Here is a 19,138-nt window from a genome sequence, read left to right on the forward strand (position 1 = left end):
ATATTTCTTCCCGCTAATTTTCAAAATTTTGCTAGAAACGGATGACCAAATTTAGAACTTAACCCGAAGGCAGTGTTCATACTGATAATGCAAGTGTTGGGAAGCTTTGCGACTCACAATCCATTTGTTTTATGACGTATGAAATGTTTTCCATAATCCTTATATATGCGTATACCCACCGTCGCTGACGCGTCTGCTCCCTACGGACGTACCCTATTGCTGCCGCTTGGGCCCCTTTTCTGTGCACCTGCCCTGACTCGCTTAGATAGCATTCGTACTTTTTGGTGGCCACCTAGCACAAGTTGGTTTGTGGTTAATGCACTCTAGTTCCTATGCCATACATCCACACACTGTTAAGGCTGTACGAGTGCGCGTGGTCCTAAAAAAAATACAAATGTAAGTATTCGCATATTGAACGGTTAGCATGCAGGAAAGAAGTAGGCCCTAGTTTGATAAGTATTCATTATTTTAGTAATTCGTGAGTAATTTTGCGCAGCAATAGTATATGGGTGCATACTAACGTAGGACGTGTATGCTACAGTAATGGATGGAAATGTAGAAAGGAAACTAAGTGTATGGCTAAACGAGGGTGCGTTTCCAATGCGTTAACCAGCGCAGCGAACGCGACCCAGGTGTCTAGCCAGTAATTTTACTTTCGCCAGAGTTATAAATCATACTGTGAACCAGTCAGAGTTTCTAGGTCTTACTGCCACACCCTTATTCTTATTAATGCAAATCACGAAAAATAGACCTGACTCTATTGTGTTACATAGATTTTTCTGTGATTAGCTAATTTTTTGGAATTTTCTTTTATTTTTGTGAGTTTTCTTTTCTTATACACGTACATATTTTATAATATCAGAGCTTCCAAGCAGTTGTTTCTTGCTAAAATCCCCTTGCTTGGCATCACGTCTTTCCTTTTTTCCTTCCTTTAGAAATATTTTGCTGAATCCGAAACAGTAGGCTGTCCATTGTTCCAAAACGTACCAAATACGATCAAGCCGACCTATTTTGCACGGTTTTATTGCTTTCGCGTTTGCAGCGTATTGTGATTAGCCATCCATATTAAAATACAGGGTCAGCTTACTACAAGCGTTTGCATGAGCCATACGGGTTGCGAACGCATCGAATAGCCGTGTATTAAGAAGAAGAGGAATTGCATCTGAATCAAATGGGGCAAAATATTGGGTACTATCTCATTTTATAGGCGCATAAATTCCACGGTAGAAATATGTTACTTGATTTCACGATAGGATTGTACAGGTAATTATGATATATCTGCAGGGATGTAGTCAAGGGGGGGCCCATCGGGGCCAGGCCCCCCAAATGGTTTCCTGGTCCCCCAAATGACCAGCTTTTAAAACATCATAGTAAAATTATCTTGCTTCATTCATTAAAAGTAACGAAGTTTATTGACAATTAATAATATGGAAAAATATTGTTTTTCCATACTGATCGAAAAATAGTATAGTATCTCTTCCTTGTACCGATCGAAAAATAGGATACTTTTTTGTGGCAGCAGATTACACAATTTACTGCGATTTATATTTGACAGTTTGAAGACAAACGTTTTAAAAAGGTACTACAAATACAGACATAAAACAAAGGTACCAAACTGATTTGTAAGTACAGTATATTTTTATATGCTTTAAGAAGTGTTTTAAAAGACATAGAGGATGGAAAATTTGGTGAGAAACAATGCTTTTGTTCAATTTGGATTTCATTTGGTCTCTCTTTTATTTCTCCTCAGTGTAATAAAATAATTATGTTTTGTAGTCACGAATAATAAATAAATATTTTTGTCAGGAAACCGTAAAGAAATTAAGTGAAATTTCAAAGAAAATCAATCTTGTGTAGATAGGTTCTGTATACAAGGTCTTAAATTTAAATATAAAGGTAACCAAGAAAAGATTTGTTGCTTTTTCACCCACCACCTTCGAACATTGATATGTCACCTAACCTGGAGGATCAAAAATAGTCCCCATCAGCATCGACGACCTTCTGAAAACGTTCTTGAAGGCCATGGAATCCATCGCGGTAGAACTTGGTGGGCCGTGAAACGAAGAAAGTATCAGGTGCATTTTGGGCTTTTACTAGGGATTTGAACTGGCGTCCTCTAAGGCGATTGTCCAAAGAATGGAACAGGTGATAATCGGACGGTGCAATACCCGGGGAATATAGTGGTTGCAATATTGTTTCCCATCCAAGGCGGAAAATGGTGTCCTGAGTCATCCTAGCCACGTGGGACTTAGCGTTGTCCCGTAAACGAGGACCCATTTGCAATTCAGAAGTGATGGCTCCAGAGTTTTGAGTTTTTGTTGAGCACAGCTCAACTGCTGACACTACACAGTTGCATTGATACTCTGACCAGCTGGTAGCGGTTCCCGATGCACGAAGCACCAAACACACAGAAGGACCTTCTTCTGGTACAGTGTTGGTTTCGGCTGTTTTGAAATCGGTTCATGGGATGCTAACCAATGATGACGTCGCCGTGGAGCTTCGTATAGGACACACTTTTTATCACATGTCAACGCCCTGTCCAGAAATGGCTCCGAAACAGTAAATAAACACAGGCGACTGCCGCGTTGCCTTCTGGCCCGGAGTCAAAATATGTGAGACCCATCGACCCAAATTGTAGTGCTTCACAAGTTGATGGATGTGCAGCCGAATGGTTTCTCCACACACTGAATTGTAGTCCCAGTTCCTCTTTGTACATGTGTTGGTGTTTTCGAGTGTTTCGTCATCGTCCTTAAACTTGTTTAACCATCGCTGCACTGTCCGCGTCGTCACGACACCCTCATCAAAGGCCTGGCATACCTTTTGCCCCGCTACAGCGGCGTTTGACCTCCATTTGAACTCGTTCAGCATATATGCTCTTATGACGCTCTGTGGATGTCCCATGTTCCCTCTGTCTTTACGCAAGTTCACGTTGTGTCTGAATTGCCACAACCAGGTAGTATGTTGGATATACCCACACCAACAACTGACGTTCGCCTTATCTCCACTCGCATTCAACTCACGGTGTGAGGTCCAATTGAACACAGACCTCCACGAAAAGCGACAGAACTTTCTTGGTTACCTTTATAGTTATGCACCAAAGTATAGCGTTTGGTGTCGGGCAGTAGTTCTTGATTAAGCATAATAAAAACTACCTTGAATATAATTTATGAATAATAATAAAAATAATAATAATACGGCATTAAGAGTTCCTTAAAAATCCATAAATACCAGACTGGATATATTGGTATAATTCAACACCAATCTAGACCTAAACAAGATGATCCCCCCTAAAGAAAAGCAACAAAGATTTTTACTTTTTATTTGTAGTTCGGACTAGAATTTCCTATTCACATATTTTTTTATAGTAAGAAGTAAGTCGGACAACGATTAGCATTCTGTCGTTCTCGATACAGAGTACTGGTGGAAAACAGGATGACATTTGAAAGTCTTAATCAAGGCAAAGTAGGCCAATGTAAAGGAAAAAAACTGAAATTCGGATGTGTATTGAAAGCCAAGTACTAAGTCCTATTGCTATTATTATAATTACATATATTATTATCCAAAAGGGCCTGAAGTTCCTTTTTCACTTACGAGGGAACCTATCCAAGTGTAACTCTGACTTCGAGTCGAGACTATGGCCGTTGGATACCTTGTCACAAAAGAACATAAGATGAAAAGGGATACATCCTCGATCGCGACCGTTGCGGAGATATAAGCGTGAAAAGTTAGAAATTGAGCTCCATACTATACATTACAAAGCCAGATTCCGGGTAAGATTTTTCGGAAACGGTCGGGTAAGGAAACTCAGGGAATACATATCAAATTAGTTTGGGGAGCCCAGCACCTATTGAATGAAAAAATTGTGTCCCCGGGGCACTCGCAGGGTCCCGGCGGGTCCAACTCAAAATTTGCAAATGGAATCGGGGGTCAAGTAGCATATTGTATGAAAGCTATTGTTAAATAAAATAAGATAGAATAAATCTCAACTCTCTACGATAACCCTGTGCAAACGGGCAACTGGTCAAAATGTCAATACAACCTACATAAGAAAATCTATGGCCACGCTTCTAAATCCGTTAAGTTGTGACAATAACAAAACAGAAAAACACGTTTAAAAGTGCAAGGCATTGACGTAAAGCAAATTGCTGCAGAGTCTCTCTCTCAAAAGCATCCTCCGATATATTTTATTTCTGCACCATTATTCCAGGTTTCTCCATCCCCACTCCTCTCCAAGTTGCCCCACAGTTTCCAGGTCACTAATATTCGTCTTTACCATCATGTTTCTCGTTCAGCAAATCCTCCAATAAAAAAATTCCACGGTACACTCTGTGAATCTCGGGTCCCGATGCTCGAAGCATATACCGTTGCCTTTTGACCTTCTCACCCTCCACGACGGTTGCGATTGACAATGTATTCTTTCTCTTCTGGGACACGAAATCCAATGGTCATGGTTATTCTGTGATCCATTGGTCATTCGAAGTCACACTTATACTTGGATAAGGTCCGTTGTGCGACTCTGTGAAAGAGCAATTTGCTTTACTTCAACACCTTGCACTTTTAAACGCGTTTTTCTGTTTTGTTATTGTCGCAACTTAACGGATTTAGAAGTGTAGCCATAGATATAGGTTGTATTGACATTTTGACCAGTTGCCCGTTGGCACAGGGTTATCGTAGAGAGTTGAGATTTGTTTTATCTTCTTTTATTTAACAATAGCTTTCATACAATATGTTACTTGACCCCCGATTCCATTTGCAAATTTTGAGTTGGACCCGCCGGGACCCTGCGAGTGCCCCGGGGACAATTTTTTCATTCAATAGGTGCTGGGCTCCCCACACTAATTTGATACCTGAGTTTCCTTACCCGACCGTTTCCGAAAAATCTTACCCGGAATCTGACTTTGTAATGTATAGTATGGAGCTCAATTTCTAACTTTTCACGCTTATATCTCCGCAACGGTCGCGATCGAGGATGTATCCCTTTTCATGTTATGTTCTTTTGGGACAAGGTATCCAACGGCCACAGTCTCGACTCGAAGTCAGAGTTGCACTTGGATAGGTTTCCTCGTTAGATTCTCAGGTAAATAAATAGAAACAAATGAAAGAGGAAGAAAAATGGAGGCCTTGAAGGTAAAAGGTAAACAAATTCACCAGTGTTCAGGAGATGCTGTCTACAATGAACTGAACAGAGTTCGTTGGTGGGTCATAGTTGATGCGTGGGCCAGAATGGGTCACTTGGATGATGGGTTGCAATGGGTCACGTCATGTTGATCCACGACCCAATCACCCACTCACAAATCTTGACTCACCTATCTCTACCGCTTAAGCACATCTGCTTGTTATCAGCTGTCAATACTTTAGTGTATGGGACACGTATCGAATTTTTATACGCTGGAAGAATCTGGGTGCTTTAAACTTTGGGCGTAGATCCAGTACGTAAAAGCAGTTCAGATGAAAGAGTTTAAGAGCAGCAAGTGGTCTTTTGCCCTTCCCACGGCATTCTCACCTGTCTGGTCTTAGTGTATGGCTAACATGGATGCGTTTCCGACGCGTTACCCCTGCAGCGAACGCGAACTAGGTAGCTGCTCGGTAATTTTACTTTCGCCAGAGTTATAAATCATACTGTGAGGCAGTCAGGGCTTCCAGGTCCACGTCTGTAATAGCAAAGTTCCAATACTCTGCACAAGGCATTTTCCAAGCAGCTGTTTCTTGCTAAAATCTTCTTGCTTGGCAACACGTCTTTCCTTTTTTCCCTTCCTTAAAAATATTTTACTGATTCCGAAAGGCCAGGCGGTTTATTGTTTCGAAACGCACCAAATACGCTCGAGCCAACGTTTTCTGCGCATTTTTATTGCTTTCACGTTCGCGGCGCATTGTGATTAGCCATCCACATTTTGATACATGGTCAGCGTATTCCAAGCGCATGCAGCGTATAAAAAGTCGTTGCGAACGCAACGAATAGCCGTGCACTTATTGTTTTCAGAAGAGAAATACTGTGCGTGATTTGTTTCGCGAATCGTTGTTGAGGTTTGCTGGTACACTCACCAGCAATCATCATTCCAATCTAGTTTCAGTCTTTCTATACAATACATGATCTCGGCTAAATTAATATTTTCTATTTCACAAAACGAGATTCATAATTAATTTTCATTGCATGGAGAAAAAGAAGTATTTAAATCCCATACTTCCTAATCTGAATTCGCAAATGATAAGAGCTTCTCCATGGCTATATAGTCAGCGTACGCGTCGTCAGTGCGGGACGCCCTGTTCGACTCTCGGCGGGAGTTCATGAATTCGGATTCTACTTCTCATATAGGCTCGCTAAACTTCTTTCACAGAAGTAAAGGCGCTTATAAAGATGAAGTCACACCTTCAGTGTTACCCATGTTGTGATATTGAAATGAAATGAATTGAAATAAAACCTTTGAGTTTAACGTCCCACATTATGCCGATTAGGCTAATTGAGATGATGATTAAGGTCAGTGAATGATGATGAGAGACTTGGTGGAATGAAATGTGGGAGGAAACGAGAGTACCATGAGAAAACCCACGGACACGATGTTGTCCACACAAACTTATTTGGACGGGGATCGAATCAGGAACCACACGCACCAGAGGTAAGCGCTCTACCACTGAGCCAGGGTGCCTTCCTGTTAAAGAAACAAGTACAGCATGCGACCAATTTATCGCCGAATTGAAAATGATCTATAATTGATACCCGGCTATTTACAAGGAAAAAAGATAAGGTTAGCGCAACCAAAAGCAATGTATCTTCCAGGAACTTGGTTACCACCGGCCGAACACAAATAAACCTGTTCCCAATAGCAAAGATAAATTACGTTTTACTCTTGTGCAGGACACTTCTTCGCCAAATAATGCAGTTATTTTGTTTTGTCCCACGATTCCCTGAAAATATTTCTCAAAGAAAGCATCACCAGCCTACGAGGTAAGTTCAAAAATTAACAATCCTGACCTTGAACAAGATACTATCCGATATTTCCCTGATAAAACGGAACAAAAAGTCGCGTTTGAGTATCGAAATTTGCTGGTAATTCTTGCTATTTTGACAATGTGCTGCTTGTTATTTTAAGTACTTTCTCAACTTTACAAGAATTTAATGCGAAATACGTTTAGAAAGTAACTATTTTTTTCACGCGATTTTGGCATTACTCGTAAAAAATGTAATAAATCAAATATATAATGTTTCTTTCTTCGTATATTATTCCAAATCTCAGTTTGTGCAAGTATTTAAATCTAATAATAACTTTATTTCAGCATTAATGCTCACATACTAAGTCAAATAGCAAATCGTTGTAGCGTTCGTTTTTGTATAGTTACTTTAAAGCCGTGAAAGTTTTTTTTACACGCCTATATTTAAGCTAGGTGTATGGTTTATTAATTTGCAAGTCAAATGCATAGGAGGCTACTGTACATTTCGTAGCATGTGCCTTCTTCATCTCAAACAGAATCAGTCCATACAGAATGGCCCAAAAGTAGGTATACAGTTCTGCATTAATCAGTATGACATTTTAGTTTGTTAAGATAATGAGGGTCTTTTCTTAGGTCTGTTCCGAGCTTAAGATGTAAGTGAAAAGAACTAATAACAAATAATAAAGGAACTAAGGCAATGCCTATATGTGTAACAATTAGTAAATGATATAAAATGTCATTAGCCGATTAGTATAGGACTGTATACCTACATTTGGGCCATCTTGTATTCCTTCTAAGCACTCTACATTATTTGTGGGTGTTGTAAGATCAATTGTGCCAGTTTCGTTGAATAATTATGTCCCATCAAAATCTCATGGGTGCAACCTGAGCCCTGAGCACGCCTTATTTGGAGTAATTTGTGAAGTTTCAATCAATGGGAATTGCCTTGAATTCGGAAATTATTGAATTAAGTGCTGAAATTACTCTTTTGTGCGCAGTAGAAGCATTTGTGGAGGAAGGAAGAGAAATATATACCGCGAACTAAAGTATAAGATATTTCAGAATTGAAACATCTTACCGAATAACGATGTGTGACACTTTTCAGTGAATTCGAGGAAAACGATATGTTTGTGGTTTATAGCATAGCATCGCTTTGAAAAACGGTTTGCCAGCATACTAGTGAAATTACCTGGATAATGAAGAAACGAGCCTTTCAGCGGATGGTAATCATGTTCCGTACAGTAGTTGATTCCACTGGGAACTCAGCACGTTCCAAAAAAGTGTCATACATCATTATTCAGTGGAGTGCTTCCATTATCAATGTTTGTTTGGTACCTCTCGAGTTTCTCTCATTTCAGTGTTACAACATAACGATATATCGATTTTTAAATCAGGGAATTTGATGGAAACATAACAAAGGAATCAATTAAGCATAAAAACTATACCAAGATTTATTAAATTCCCATGGCAATTCTTTCACTGTCACAAATGTTTCCTAAAGTACATTAAAAGTGACAAATATTAACAAGAGATTAATACGAAATTTCTTATGTGGGTAGGGTGGACAGAAATTTGATAAATATTAAGTATTTATTGTTTTGTGCATCGTTAATTGCATAGGTATATGTTCCGTTTTTCGTAATAGATATTCTCCCTGGTTTTTATGTTCGAATCTGTTAATTTCATACCTGATAAGTATGACAACGCTGGAAAAAGGAGAGCAGAATGCGTAAGAGAGAGCCGATGAACTATCATCGAGTTTTCCAGGACTGTGAGAATTTTCAACAACTGCACTGATCAGTTGAAAATTAAAATATGAAATTATTTGATATTTTGATAATTTTCCTGTTCTACCTATAATAAACATTTACGACTATTCTACAATGTTGCCATAATACATAAATTAACCTTTCTTGTTCAGAAAAGGGAAGATGCTGAGTGTCTCCAAGTCATGACGGGATCGCCTGCATTACAGGTCTTTTAGGCCCTAAAGTCACGCCACTTTTCAGGTCTATTAACTCGTATTATAGTTCCTAAATTTAAGAGAAACTGATCTATAAGTGAATTCGTAGTTGTATGCATCTTTCCAGTTTTAGTTCTAATAGATAGACGTGTAGCTAAAGCACGAAACTTTTTTCTAAAATGACTGTAGACTATATATGTTGTGGTATTTAGTATAAATATGACATTACTAATGTTATTTCTTCTCCTTCTATTAGGAACAGAGACTACAAATATGGATATTCCTTCTAGAGATAGTACGCAAAGTTACGAAGCTACGTACTCCGACACATCTGCAGGATCGCAAGAAATATGCAGCGTTGAAGATCCAACTTTGTTGGCTCCAAGATTGTCTCAGTCAATTTTACATCCTAGTGGACCTATAGATGATCATCCTTTTCAGCAGTCTCAGACTTTCCCACAAGGAGAGTTTTCATCACAAGGAGATCGTTCTCCTCTTCAACAATCTCAGATCTTCTCTCTAGAAGAAGGTTCATCTCAAGAAGTTTGTCTTTCTCTTCAGCAATCTCATACATTACCCTTAGAAAAAATCTCGTCGCAGAATACAATGCAGGAACAATCTGAATGGCATTTCATTCAACGCCAGGTTGAGTCGCAAATCTTGCCTGTACCAGTGCAGACCTCTCTTTCCAGAAATCCTGGTATCATTACTATCTCAAATTATTCACGCATTCCCCTAACCCAGACTAAAGATATGAACATTTCTTCTGGAGATAGCAGACAGACTTACAAAACTATGCACCCCCACACTTCTGCAGAACGGCAAGAAATGCACAACATTGAGAGTCCAGTATTGTTGACTGCGATATTGCCGCAGTTAATTTCCGATCCTACTCAACCTATCGAAGATCCTCTTCAGACTTTCCCCCTAGAAGAACTTTCAGCACGAGGAGATTGTCCTCCTCTTGAGCAATCACATTCGCAGACCTCTCTCTATGCAAATTCTTGTACCGTTTCTGTCTCTGAGTCTTCGAATACTCCCGAATTCCTGAGTCAAGACACAGATATTTATCCTGAAGATAGCACGCCCACTTACGAGGCCATGTACTCCCGAACTTCTACAGAATGGCAACAAATGCACAGCACTGAAAATCCAGTTTTGTTGTCTGCAGCGTTGCCCCAGTTAAGTTCTCATCCCGCTGGAGCTATAGGAGATGATCCTTTTCAACCATCTCAAACTTTCTATCAAGGAGAGACAGCATCAAAAGAAGATCGTCCTCATCTTCGGCGATATCAGAGCTTGCCTCTAGGAATACCTTCATCACAAGAAGATCGTCCACCTTTTCAGCGATCTCATTCGTTTCCTCTAGGAGCTCCCTCATCGCAGAATTCAACGTACGTACAACCACAATGGCATTTCAGTCAAAGCCAGGTTCAGTCACAGTCGCAAATCCAGCCTGTGCCAAGATCAGTGGTGCACTCAAATTCTTCGACCACTCCCATATTTCAGACTCAATATATGAATATTTATCCTGGAGATAGTACGTCCACTTGGAAAGCTGTGTACCATCAGAATTCCGCAGAACTGCAAGAAATGCAGAGCACTGAAGGTCCAATTGTGTTGTCTACAGCATTGCCCAAGTTAATTCCTCGTCCTGTTGGACCTATAGATCGTCCTTTTCAGCGATCTGAGACACTCGCTATAGAAGAGCCTTCATCACAAGGAGAGACGGCATCACAAGAAGATCGTCCTCGTCTTCGGCGATGTCAGAGCTTCCCTCTAGGAATACCCTCATCACGAGAAGATTGTTCTCCTTTCCAACGATCTCAGACCTTCCCTCTAGGAACATCCTCATCGCAAAATCCAACGCAAGTAGAACAATGGCATTTCAGTCAGTGCCAGGTTCAGTCACAGTCACAAGTCCAGCCTGCACAGGAGTTAGTAGAGCGAATATCTCTCTCTAGAAATTCTTCTGCTGTTTCTATCTCAAACTCTTCGAATACTCCCGAATTCCTGAGTCAAGATACAGATATTTATCCTGGAGATAGCACGCCCACTTACGAGGCCATGTACTCCCGAACTTCTAGAGGATGGAAAGAAATGCACAGCACTGAAAGTCCAGTTATGTTGTCTGCAACATTGTCAAAGTTAATTTCTCATCCCGCTGGACCTATAGGAGATCGTCCTTTTCAGCAATCTCAGACTTTCTATCTAGGAGAGACGGCATCACAACAAAATCGTCCTCGCCTTCGGCGAAGTCAGAGCTTCCCTTCATTACAAGATCGTTCTCGTTTTCAACGATCTCAAACGTTCCCTCTAGGATCGCTCTCATCGCTGAATCCAACGTATGTACAACCAGAATGGCATTTCAGGCAAAGCCAGGTTCAGTCACAGTCGCAAAACCAACCTGTGTCAGGTTTAGTGGTGCAGTCTACAAATCCTTGTATCGCTACTATCTCAGATTCTTCGACTACTTCGGTAGGTCAGACTCAATATATGGATATTTATCATAGAGATAGCACGTCCACTTGCAAAGGTATGTACCCCCGAAATTCCGCAGAATTGGAAGAAATGAACAGCTCTGAAGGTCCAGTTATGTCGTCTGCAGCATTGCCCCAGTTAATTCCTCGTCCTGCCGGACCTATAGATCAACCTTTTCAGCGGTCTGAGACCTTCCCTGTAGAAGAGTCTTTATCACAAGGAAGCTATCCTCGTCTTCAGCAATCTCAAACTTTTCCTCTAGGAATGTCCTTATCACAAGAAGATCGTCCTCCTCTCCAACGATCTCAGACCTTTTCTCTAGGAACGCCCTCATCACAAGAAGATCGTCCTCCTCTTCTGCGCTCTCAGACATTCCCTCTAGGAACGTTCTCATCACAAAACCCAACTCTAGTTCAACCTAAATTGCATTTCATTCAGAGCCAGAGCCACCAGGGAGATACTGGCAGTAGTGGTGACGGAAATGTAGGAGATAGAAGTAGTTATGATGAAGGAAGATATTCTATTCCAGCAACAGATGGAGAACAAATTTCCTTGACATCTTTGAAGGTGGATACAGCTAGTAATACTACTACTATTGAAGGGCCGCCAACACCTACAAGTTCTGAAATCCAGGACCAAGTAGATCAAGGAAAAGGTATGTGTTTGACAATTACCTTTAAATTGATTTTTTTAAGAATGAGGAATAGCTGTGGACAAATACTCTTTCAATTCATAATCATAATTATACACTAAAATTAATTTCTAGGTGTACATTTGACAAAAATCAATTGTTATTATTTAAAGATGTAATGTAGGTTTCAGCGTTGATAATCAGATGGGAAATGCGATTCAAAATGCAGCACACCGTGCCTATAAAATTTGATATTAGTCAACCATATTCTCCTCCAAATTCTATTGGATTAATGTGATCAGAATGTCCTATCCTTACATCTAGTAGAAAACCTTCCTGTAACGCAACTATGTATCGACCGAGGTAACGCATATGAGACATAGTGGTCCCTTTTACCAGAAATGTTGCAGAAAATCCTCTAAATCGAAGGTTAATTTGGAGACCTTTAAGATCCTAAATAGTCAAGTTGGTCTCTTCGTCGTCAGAAACGACGAGAACCCAATTTCAATATAAGCATCGAACTTGTCACATCGGACCCCCCTCAGAATCCAAGTCAACATAGCTTTGAATCGCGCTCCAAGTTTCTTGTATTCCTAGGTAATTTATTTTTTTTCTTATTTTAATGGAGTCAACGGCTGAAAGTAGATAATTTCAACTGTCAATAAAATGCAAAAAATGATTATTATTAAATTATTGGAGCATTTATACTACTTTTTATTCTTTTCAGTTTAAATCGCAAACAATAAAAATATCCAAAAGTCTAAAGTTTACGAGATTCCACTCTCAAACAATTTTTCACTTTCCAAATCGTTCTTCATTTATATAAAACGAAAAACAGCTTCTCCCGCTTGCTCTGTATCTAAGTTTTCACCAGCAATATATAAATTTCATTTCGAGCACGCATTGCAAGCTCTATTTTTCTTTGATAAAAAAAAAAAAAATAAAAATGCTCAATTTAATCTAGTAATAAATCTGATTTATGATTTGTTTATCTAAAATTCAAAATCAGCGACCTGCGAAACCCTCAATACAGATTTTTGTTTTTAAAAAATGGATCATTGTTATTTGAAAACTGCTAACTTATATCCAGTATTTTGTTTCTAAATAGTTACACAAAATCCTGTAAAATCCTCGGAAATGTCCCAATATTAACTCTTTTAGGATTTCCACTTTTTGAGGTAAATTTTAGACTTTCACGTAAACAGCTACTGCTTCCTTACTATTTATCGTAGGATCAAGGTTTATACCTCGAGTTTTTCAGGATAGAACATACTTTATACTGGTACCACTCTCTTGTTCGTATTATACACCAAAAACGTGAGAATCGGATAAATCCGGGAGATTTTCGAAAAATAATTTTTTGAAATTTTTGCGCCCCTCTGTCCCGAGCCTGGTTTCACGTAGGGATCGGATTTTTTTTTTAAAGATATTGTTATATACACAATACGTGTGCAGAATTTCAATCTTGTATCTTAGAAACTAAGGTCGAGAGAAATTTTTGAAAGTCTGCAGGTGACCCATTTTTCATGTATATATATGTATAACTGGATGGAGTTAGCTAAGGATAGAAGTCAGTGGAGAGCTTTTGTGAACGCGGCATTGAATCTCCGGGTTCCATAGGCCATAGAGTTAGTTAGTTAGTTAGTTATATACACCGGTACACACACACACTCACACACACATATATATATATATATATATATATATATATATATATATATATATATATATATATATATATATATAAAGAATACTTCAAAAATGTATTGCGTCATTACTATTTGACCAATAGTCATGGTTTAAACGCCATTTTCTTTAGTATAACTAGCACTTTCTAACGGTATTACTCACGTGTCCGTATCATAGCCTACACATGAACCGGAAAATTCAGGAAAAGCCCGGAATATTTTTTGAAAATCCCACCAAAACACTTTGCCCCTCTGGCCCGGGTCTGAGTTCACGTAGGGATGTGATTTTTTAAAAAAATAATACATTGTTGTGTACATAATGTGTGTGCAAAATTCCAATCTTGTATCTGAAAACAAAGGGCGGAAAAAAATGTTGAATGTAGGCCCTATATACATATACATATATATATATATATATATATATATATATATATATATATATATATATATATATATTATGAAAATTTACTGCGTCATTACTATTTGGCCTAGTCATGGTTCAAACGTCATTTTTTTAGTATAACATGCCTTTTCCAACGGTACCACTCGCATGTCCGTATCATACACCTGAATCGGAAAAATCGGAAAATCCGGAAATTTTTCTGAAAAGAATCACCTTTTGGGAACACTTGCGCCCCTCGGGCTCGGCTCCAGTTTCGCATAGGGCTCTCAAAAAATTTGAGACATACTGAAAGGTACACACAATCTGTATGCAAAGTTCCAATCTGATATCCTGAAAACTAAACGCGTGAATTTTTTTTGAAATTTGCCTTAAGAAAAAAACAAAAAGGTCACGCCCCTTCGTCCCCACTTGACGCCGCCAAGTTGACCATTTGGTTTCAAAACGCATCTGGTGCGTACTTTGGTCTATTCTTGACTTGAACAATAAAAAAAACTCCGCCCTAAATATCTGTTATAGAACCTAAATAAGCGATCAAAGACGATACCACGCCACAGTAACAAAAGTTACAAAAGAACCTAAAAGGGTTAATTTTAATTGAAATCTAATTATTTTTCATTATATTTGCTATTTCGGATTCGTCATTTTGTTTTCATTTTTGCTTACTTTTCTAAATATCTACTTCGACATCAAGAATCTAAAATTCCTCCATGTGCTAAGTTTTAGAAGGATTAAATTTATGTTTTTGACTTTTGACCACGTTTCTGGAAACAAGGGCCACTGTGAAACATCACACTCTGTACATGCCCAGAGAACCTGTTGGGATGCTCAGACAGTCAGGAGATAGTAATGTAAAAGTGTATCATAGAAAATATAAAATTACGAGATATTTTCCTTTTCTGGTCCAAACTATGATAATCTACACATCTGTCTCCCCCCTAAAAATCAACCGTGGTTTTGGGCCAGTAATAGTATTGTAAAGGAACGATAAAAATGGAGAAATCTTGGGTAAAATCTGCTTTACTTTTTTAACCAAGGCTAGTAAAAAATTAAAAACTTGGGAAAAATAAAAATAATATATATATATATAATAATTTTCTAGCGGTATTTTTACACAGTTGTCACAAACCTAATTATAGTAGTAAATTCTATACAATATCCTGGTTCTGTTGCATACAATGGCGTATTTACAATTATTGCTGTCAGGGTGGAATACTCTCTCAGTTCCTTTCGAATACAAACAAATGCAATGACATTTTAGTTTTGCATCCCAAGATTATGTCTTTAGGCTAAAGCAGAGGGATGATTAATGAAAGCTAATGACTGTGAAATAATTTTTATGTGTTCTTCCACCGGGAATCGAACTACATGAGCTCTCATTTGAACCGAATATGGTTCTCTCACACAGAAGTAAATGTGACAAGAGGAAAAGGAGTTGTAATTTTGTTTAATATAAATGTACTATATCACAAAATTATTAAGTATATATATATTTATAAATTTCCTGCATTCAAACATGGACGTTCTTTCTCAGTTAAATGCAGATTCTTTATTTTAAAAGCTTGATTTGCCAGTATTTGAACCCATGTTAAAATAAACATATAGCACGAATTCTTCTTCTTCCTATTAAAAGCGGATTTTCTTTTAAAAGTTGGGGATGTGTCCGCTTCTTTTAAATAAGGAGTTTATACGCCAAGTTTCATCTCCCTAACATAGGACCTCCTGAGATTCTCTACTTTGGCACACATTGGAATCCCTCTCCACCTTAGGACAGACATTTTAATAAAATGTACTAAAAATCAGTAAATACTTATACAGGGTATTAATGAACTATACCGACAAACTTTAAGAGGTGACTCCTTACGTCAAAATAAGAGAAAAAGTTCATATGGACTTGTTTGGAAAAGTACATAGTTTCAGAGTTAGGGCTGTCCAAAATCGCGAGACAGTTAAATTTCAATAAACCCTCTTTCGAATTCGAGAAACTGTTAATAGTGGTCTTTATGAGCGTACAGGGAGTAACACATACGCAATCCAAAAAATGCATATTTCTTCAATGTTCAATGGATATACAGAGTATTCCCTGCAGGGTGTAATTTCCAGATATGGCGTCAACCTAATTTTGAGATGCTGTGATTTTTTAATTGGTCCAAAGTAGGCGAACGATGAGCCTTGATAGCAGTGAACATAGAACCCTTTCGCTGGATGTCGGAAGTATTAAGGGCCAACAGCAGCATGGTCTCTTTTATTCGGGAAAACGCGTGCTGCGATGTTTTCTTTCACCCTTATAAGTGAAAAGAAAGAAAGAAAAAAGAAAAACGTCAAATATACCTTGACGAAATACATCGCAGCACACGTTATTCCGAACACAAAAACCGTGGAGCTGCCGGTTCCTAACACTTCCGACTTCCCTCCAAATCCCCTACTTTTTCTTTTTCTTTCTTTCTTTTTTCGTTTCTTTTTTTTCTTACTCTTTGGAAATCTTCAAATGGGAGCACAACTATTTCTTTTCTTCTAAAGTTTGTAACCCGTAAATAAACACATCACCATCTTTGCTTTGTATTTAGATCCTTAGGCCGTGCTGTTTAGAAAATAAAATGGCAATTTTCTTGCTAACGAGGACAAACAAAATATGATTCCATTGTGTTTGGAAATGGCAAGGGAATTATGTATTTCTACTTAGAACTGTCTCTTATGATATCGCCCTGCGGTAATGAATCTCACATATTGTTTTTAGTTTTATCTTGTTGGCAACAGTGTGAGGATGGACTCTTTCAAATTTATAATAAAAGGTGAATGCATTATTCTTGGTTTTAATTGGATTAATTTGAATAAAATTTAATATTAACTTTTACCAAGTAAGAAAAAGCACTTTGTAATTCGAAAGTAATTTTTGCTACTCTTATTTCAGATTTGAACCGTACAAGTAGCTTGAGCTCTTTGCAGAGTCTATCTCAAGGAGACGGTAGCTCAGCTCAAGCCTCATCATCAGAAAAACCCGATCCTCCGCCTGTACCAAAGTATTACAGAGATGACTTAGTAAACCATGTGAGAGGTTGGCCGGCTGATGCTATAGAAAAGCAGGTGAGTTAATTGTTGTCAAATGATTTTGTTTTGTAATTGTGATATGAAAGAGTACCATTTTGTTAAGTCTGTGTCTAACGTTTTCAGCCAAAATTATTGCTTCGTGTACGATAACATAGTGATATACTTTCCTGATATACTTGCCAAAAGAACATGAAAACTATTTGTCACATGGAGTTCAAAATTTCTCTAGATGTTATCTACCTTAATAGCAGGAGTGTAGCCAGCAGGTTTGTGTAGGGGGGCCCGTCGTTTTTGAGGGGGGGCAGCTACAATGCACAAAGCCAAAAAACAAAAAATGTGTTGCTGCTAGTGTTTTTGAGGCCTGAAAGAAAGGAAAATTTTGGTTTCCTTCTGGAAAACTAAAAACACTATTTTAGCTTCTTCTTCTTCTTCTTCTTCTTCTTCTTATTATTATTATTATTATTATTATCCATAAATTATATTCAAGATAGTTTTTATTATGATAATCAAGAACTACTGCCCGGGACCAAACGCTATACTTTTGTGTATAACTATAAAGGTAACCAAGAAAGTTCTGTCCCTTTTCGTGGAGGTCTGTGTTCAATTGGACCTTACACCGTGAGTTGAATGCGAGTGGAGATAAGGCGAACGTTGGCTATATCCAACACACTACTTGGTTGTGGCAATTCAGACACACCGTGAACTTGCGTGAACACAGAGGGAACATGGGACATCCACAGAGCGTCATAAGAGCATGTATGCTGAACGAGTTCAAATGGAGGTCAAACGCCGCTGTAGCGGGACAGAAGATATGCAGGCCTTTGTTGAGGGTGTCGTGACGAAGCGGACATTGCAGCGATGGTTTAAGAAGTTTAAGAGTCTTCATCCCGGCGAAATTAATATACCGCTAATTTTACAGTAATTGTGTGATATCTTCAAATAGATAAAAGATAATTGAAATATAGAACAAGAGCGCCCTAGACAATATTATTTTGTGTGAGGTACCGTTATCACAAGTCACCTAGTGGCTTTCCGTTTCCAGCCGTTTAGAAACGCGAAAATAAATCCCGATTTTGAAAATGGCTCGAAATCAAAAGCAGATAAGTGAGTCGTGATAACGGTTTCTTATGTAAAATAATATTGTCTAGGGCGCTCTTGTTCCACATTTCGATTTTCTTTTATCTGTTTGAAGATATCACATAATTATTGTAAAATTAGCAGTATTTTAATTTCGCCGGGATGAAGACTCTCAAGGACGATGACGAAACACCCGAAAACACCACGTGCCAGAATACCAACACATGTACAAAGAGAAACTGGGACTACAATTCAGTGTGTGGAGAAACCATTCGGCAGCACATCCATCAACTTGTGAAGCACTACAAGTTGGGTCAATGGGGCTCACATATTTTGACTCCGGGCCAGAAGGCAACGCGGCAGTCGCCTGTGTTTAGTTACTGTTTCGGAGCCATTTCTGGACAGGGCGTTGACATGTGATAAAAAGTGGGTCCTATACAAAGCTCCACGGCGCCGACATCATTGGTTAGCATCCCATGAACTGATTTCAAAACAGCCGTAACCAGCACTGCACCAGGCAATCGAAATTTATCACACCAATAGGAAAATAGTCATTGTGATGGTAGGAGAAAAGTGGAACTTGTGCTTTTAGTACCTGAGATTAATCACGCCAATCACACCCTTGTAGACAACGCGCATGTTTTCCTAGAGATGGCGTTGAACTGCTGAGTATATTATAAATTTATTTACTTTTTTAGAAATCTATTTTGAGTCACAGTCATGGATATTCCTACTGACAGTTCTGTCGGACCCAAGCTCGGAAGCAGGGGCATCAGCATTGGATTATTGTTATTCATTATGGATTTTAATTGAAATATTATTTGGAGCAAATGGAACATTCGCTTTGAATTCTGGCTGGAAATTCACTTCAGTAACACGTACGCATCTTTGGCGTGGGAGAAACGATTTCGATTCCCGGCGGA

General features: G+C 38.7%; 1 protein-coding gene across 1 annotated transcript in view; it reads left to right on the forward strand.

The window, feature by feature from the left end:
- The first annotated feature begins 5,112 nt into the window (after window positions 1-5,112).
- Window positions 5,113-19,138, forward strand: part of LOC145674101 (uncharacterized) — a 28,112-nt gene continuing 14,086 nt past the window's right edge. The window contains exons 1-3 of the mRNA XM_081743925.1: window positions 5,113-5,134; window positions 9,147-12,026; window positions 17,002-17,174. Of these exons, the coding sequence (XP_081600051.1) occupies window positions 5,113-5,134; window positions 9,147-12,026; window positions 17,002-17,174 (3,075 nt within the window). The remainder of the gene's footprint in view (window positions 5,135-9,146; window positions 12,027-17,001; window positions 17,175-19,138) is intronic.

This window comes from Thermobia domestica, chromosome 17 (genome assembly GCF_964235325.1).
Source record: "Thermobia domestica chromosome 17, izTheDome1.hap1.1, whole genome shotgun sequence".
In the NCBI taxonomy this organism is placed as follows: domain Eukaryota; kingdom Metazoa; phylum Arthropoda; class Insecta; order Zygentoma; family Lepismatidae; genus Thermobia; species Thermobia domestica.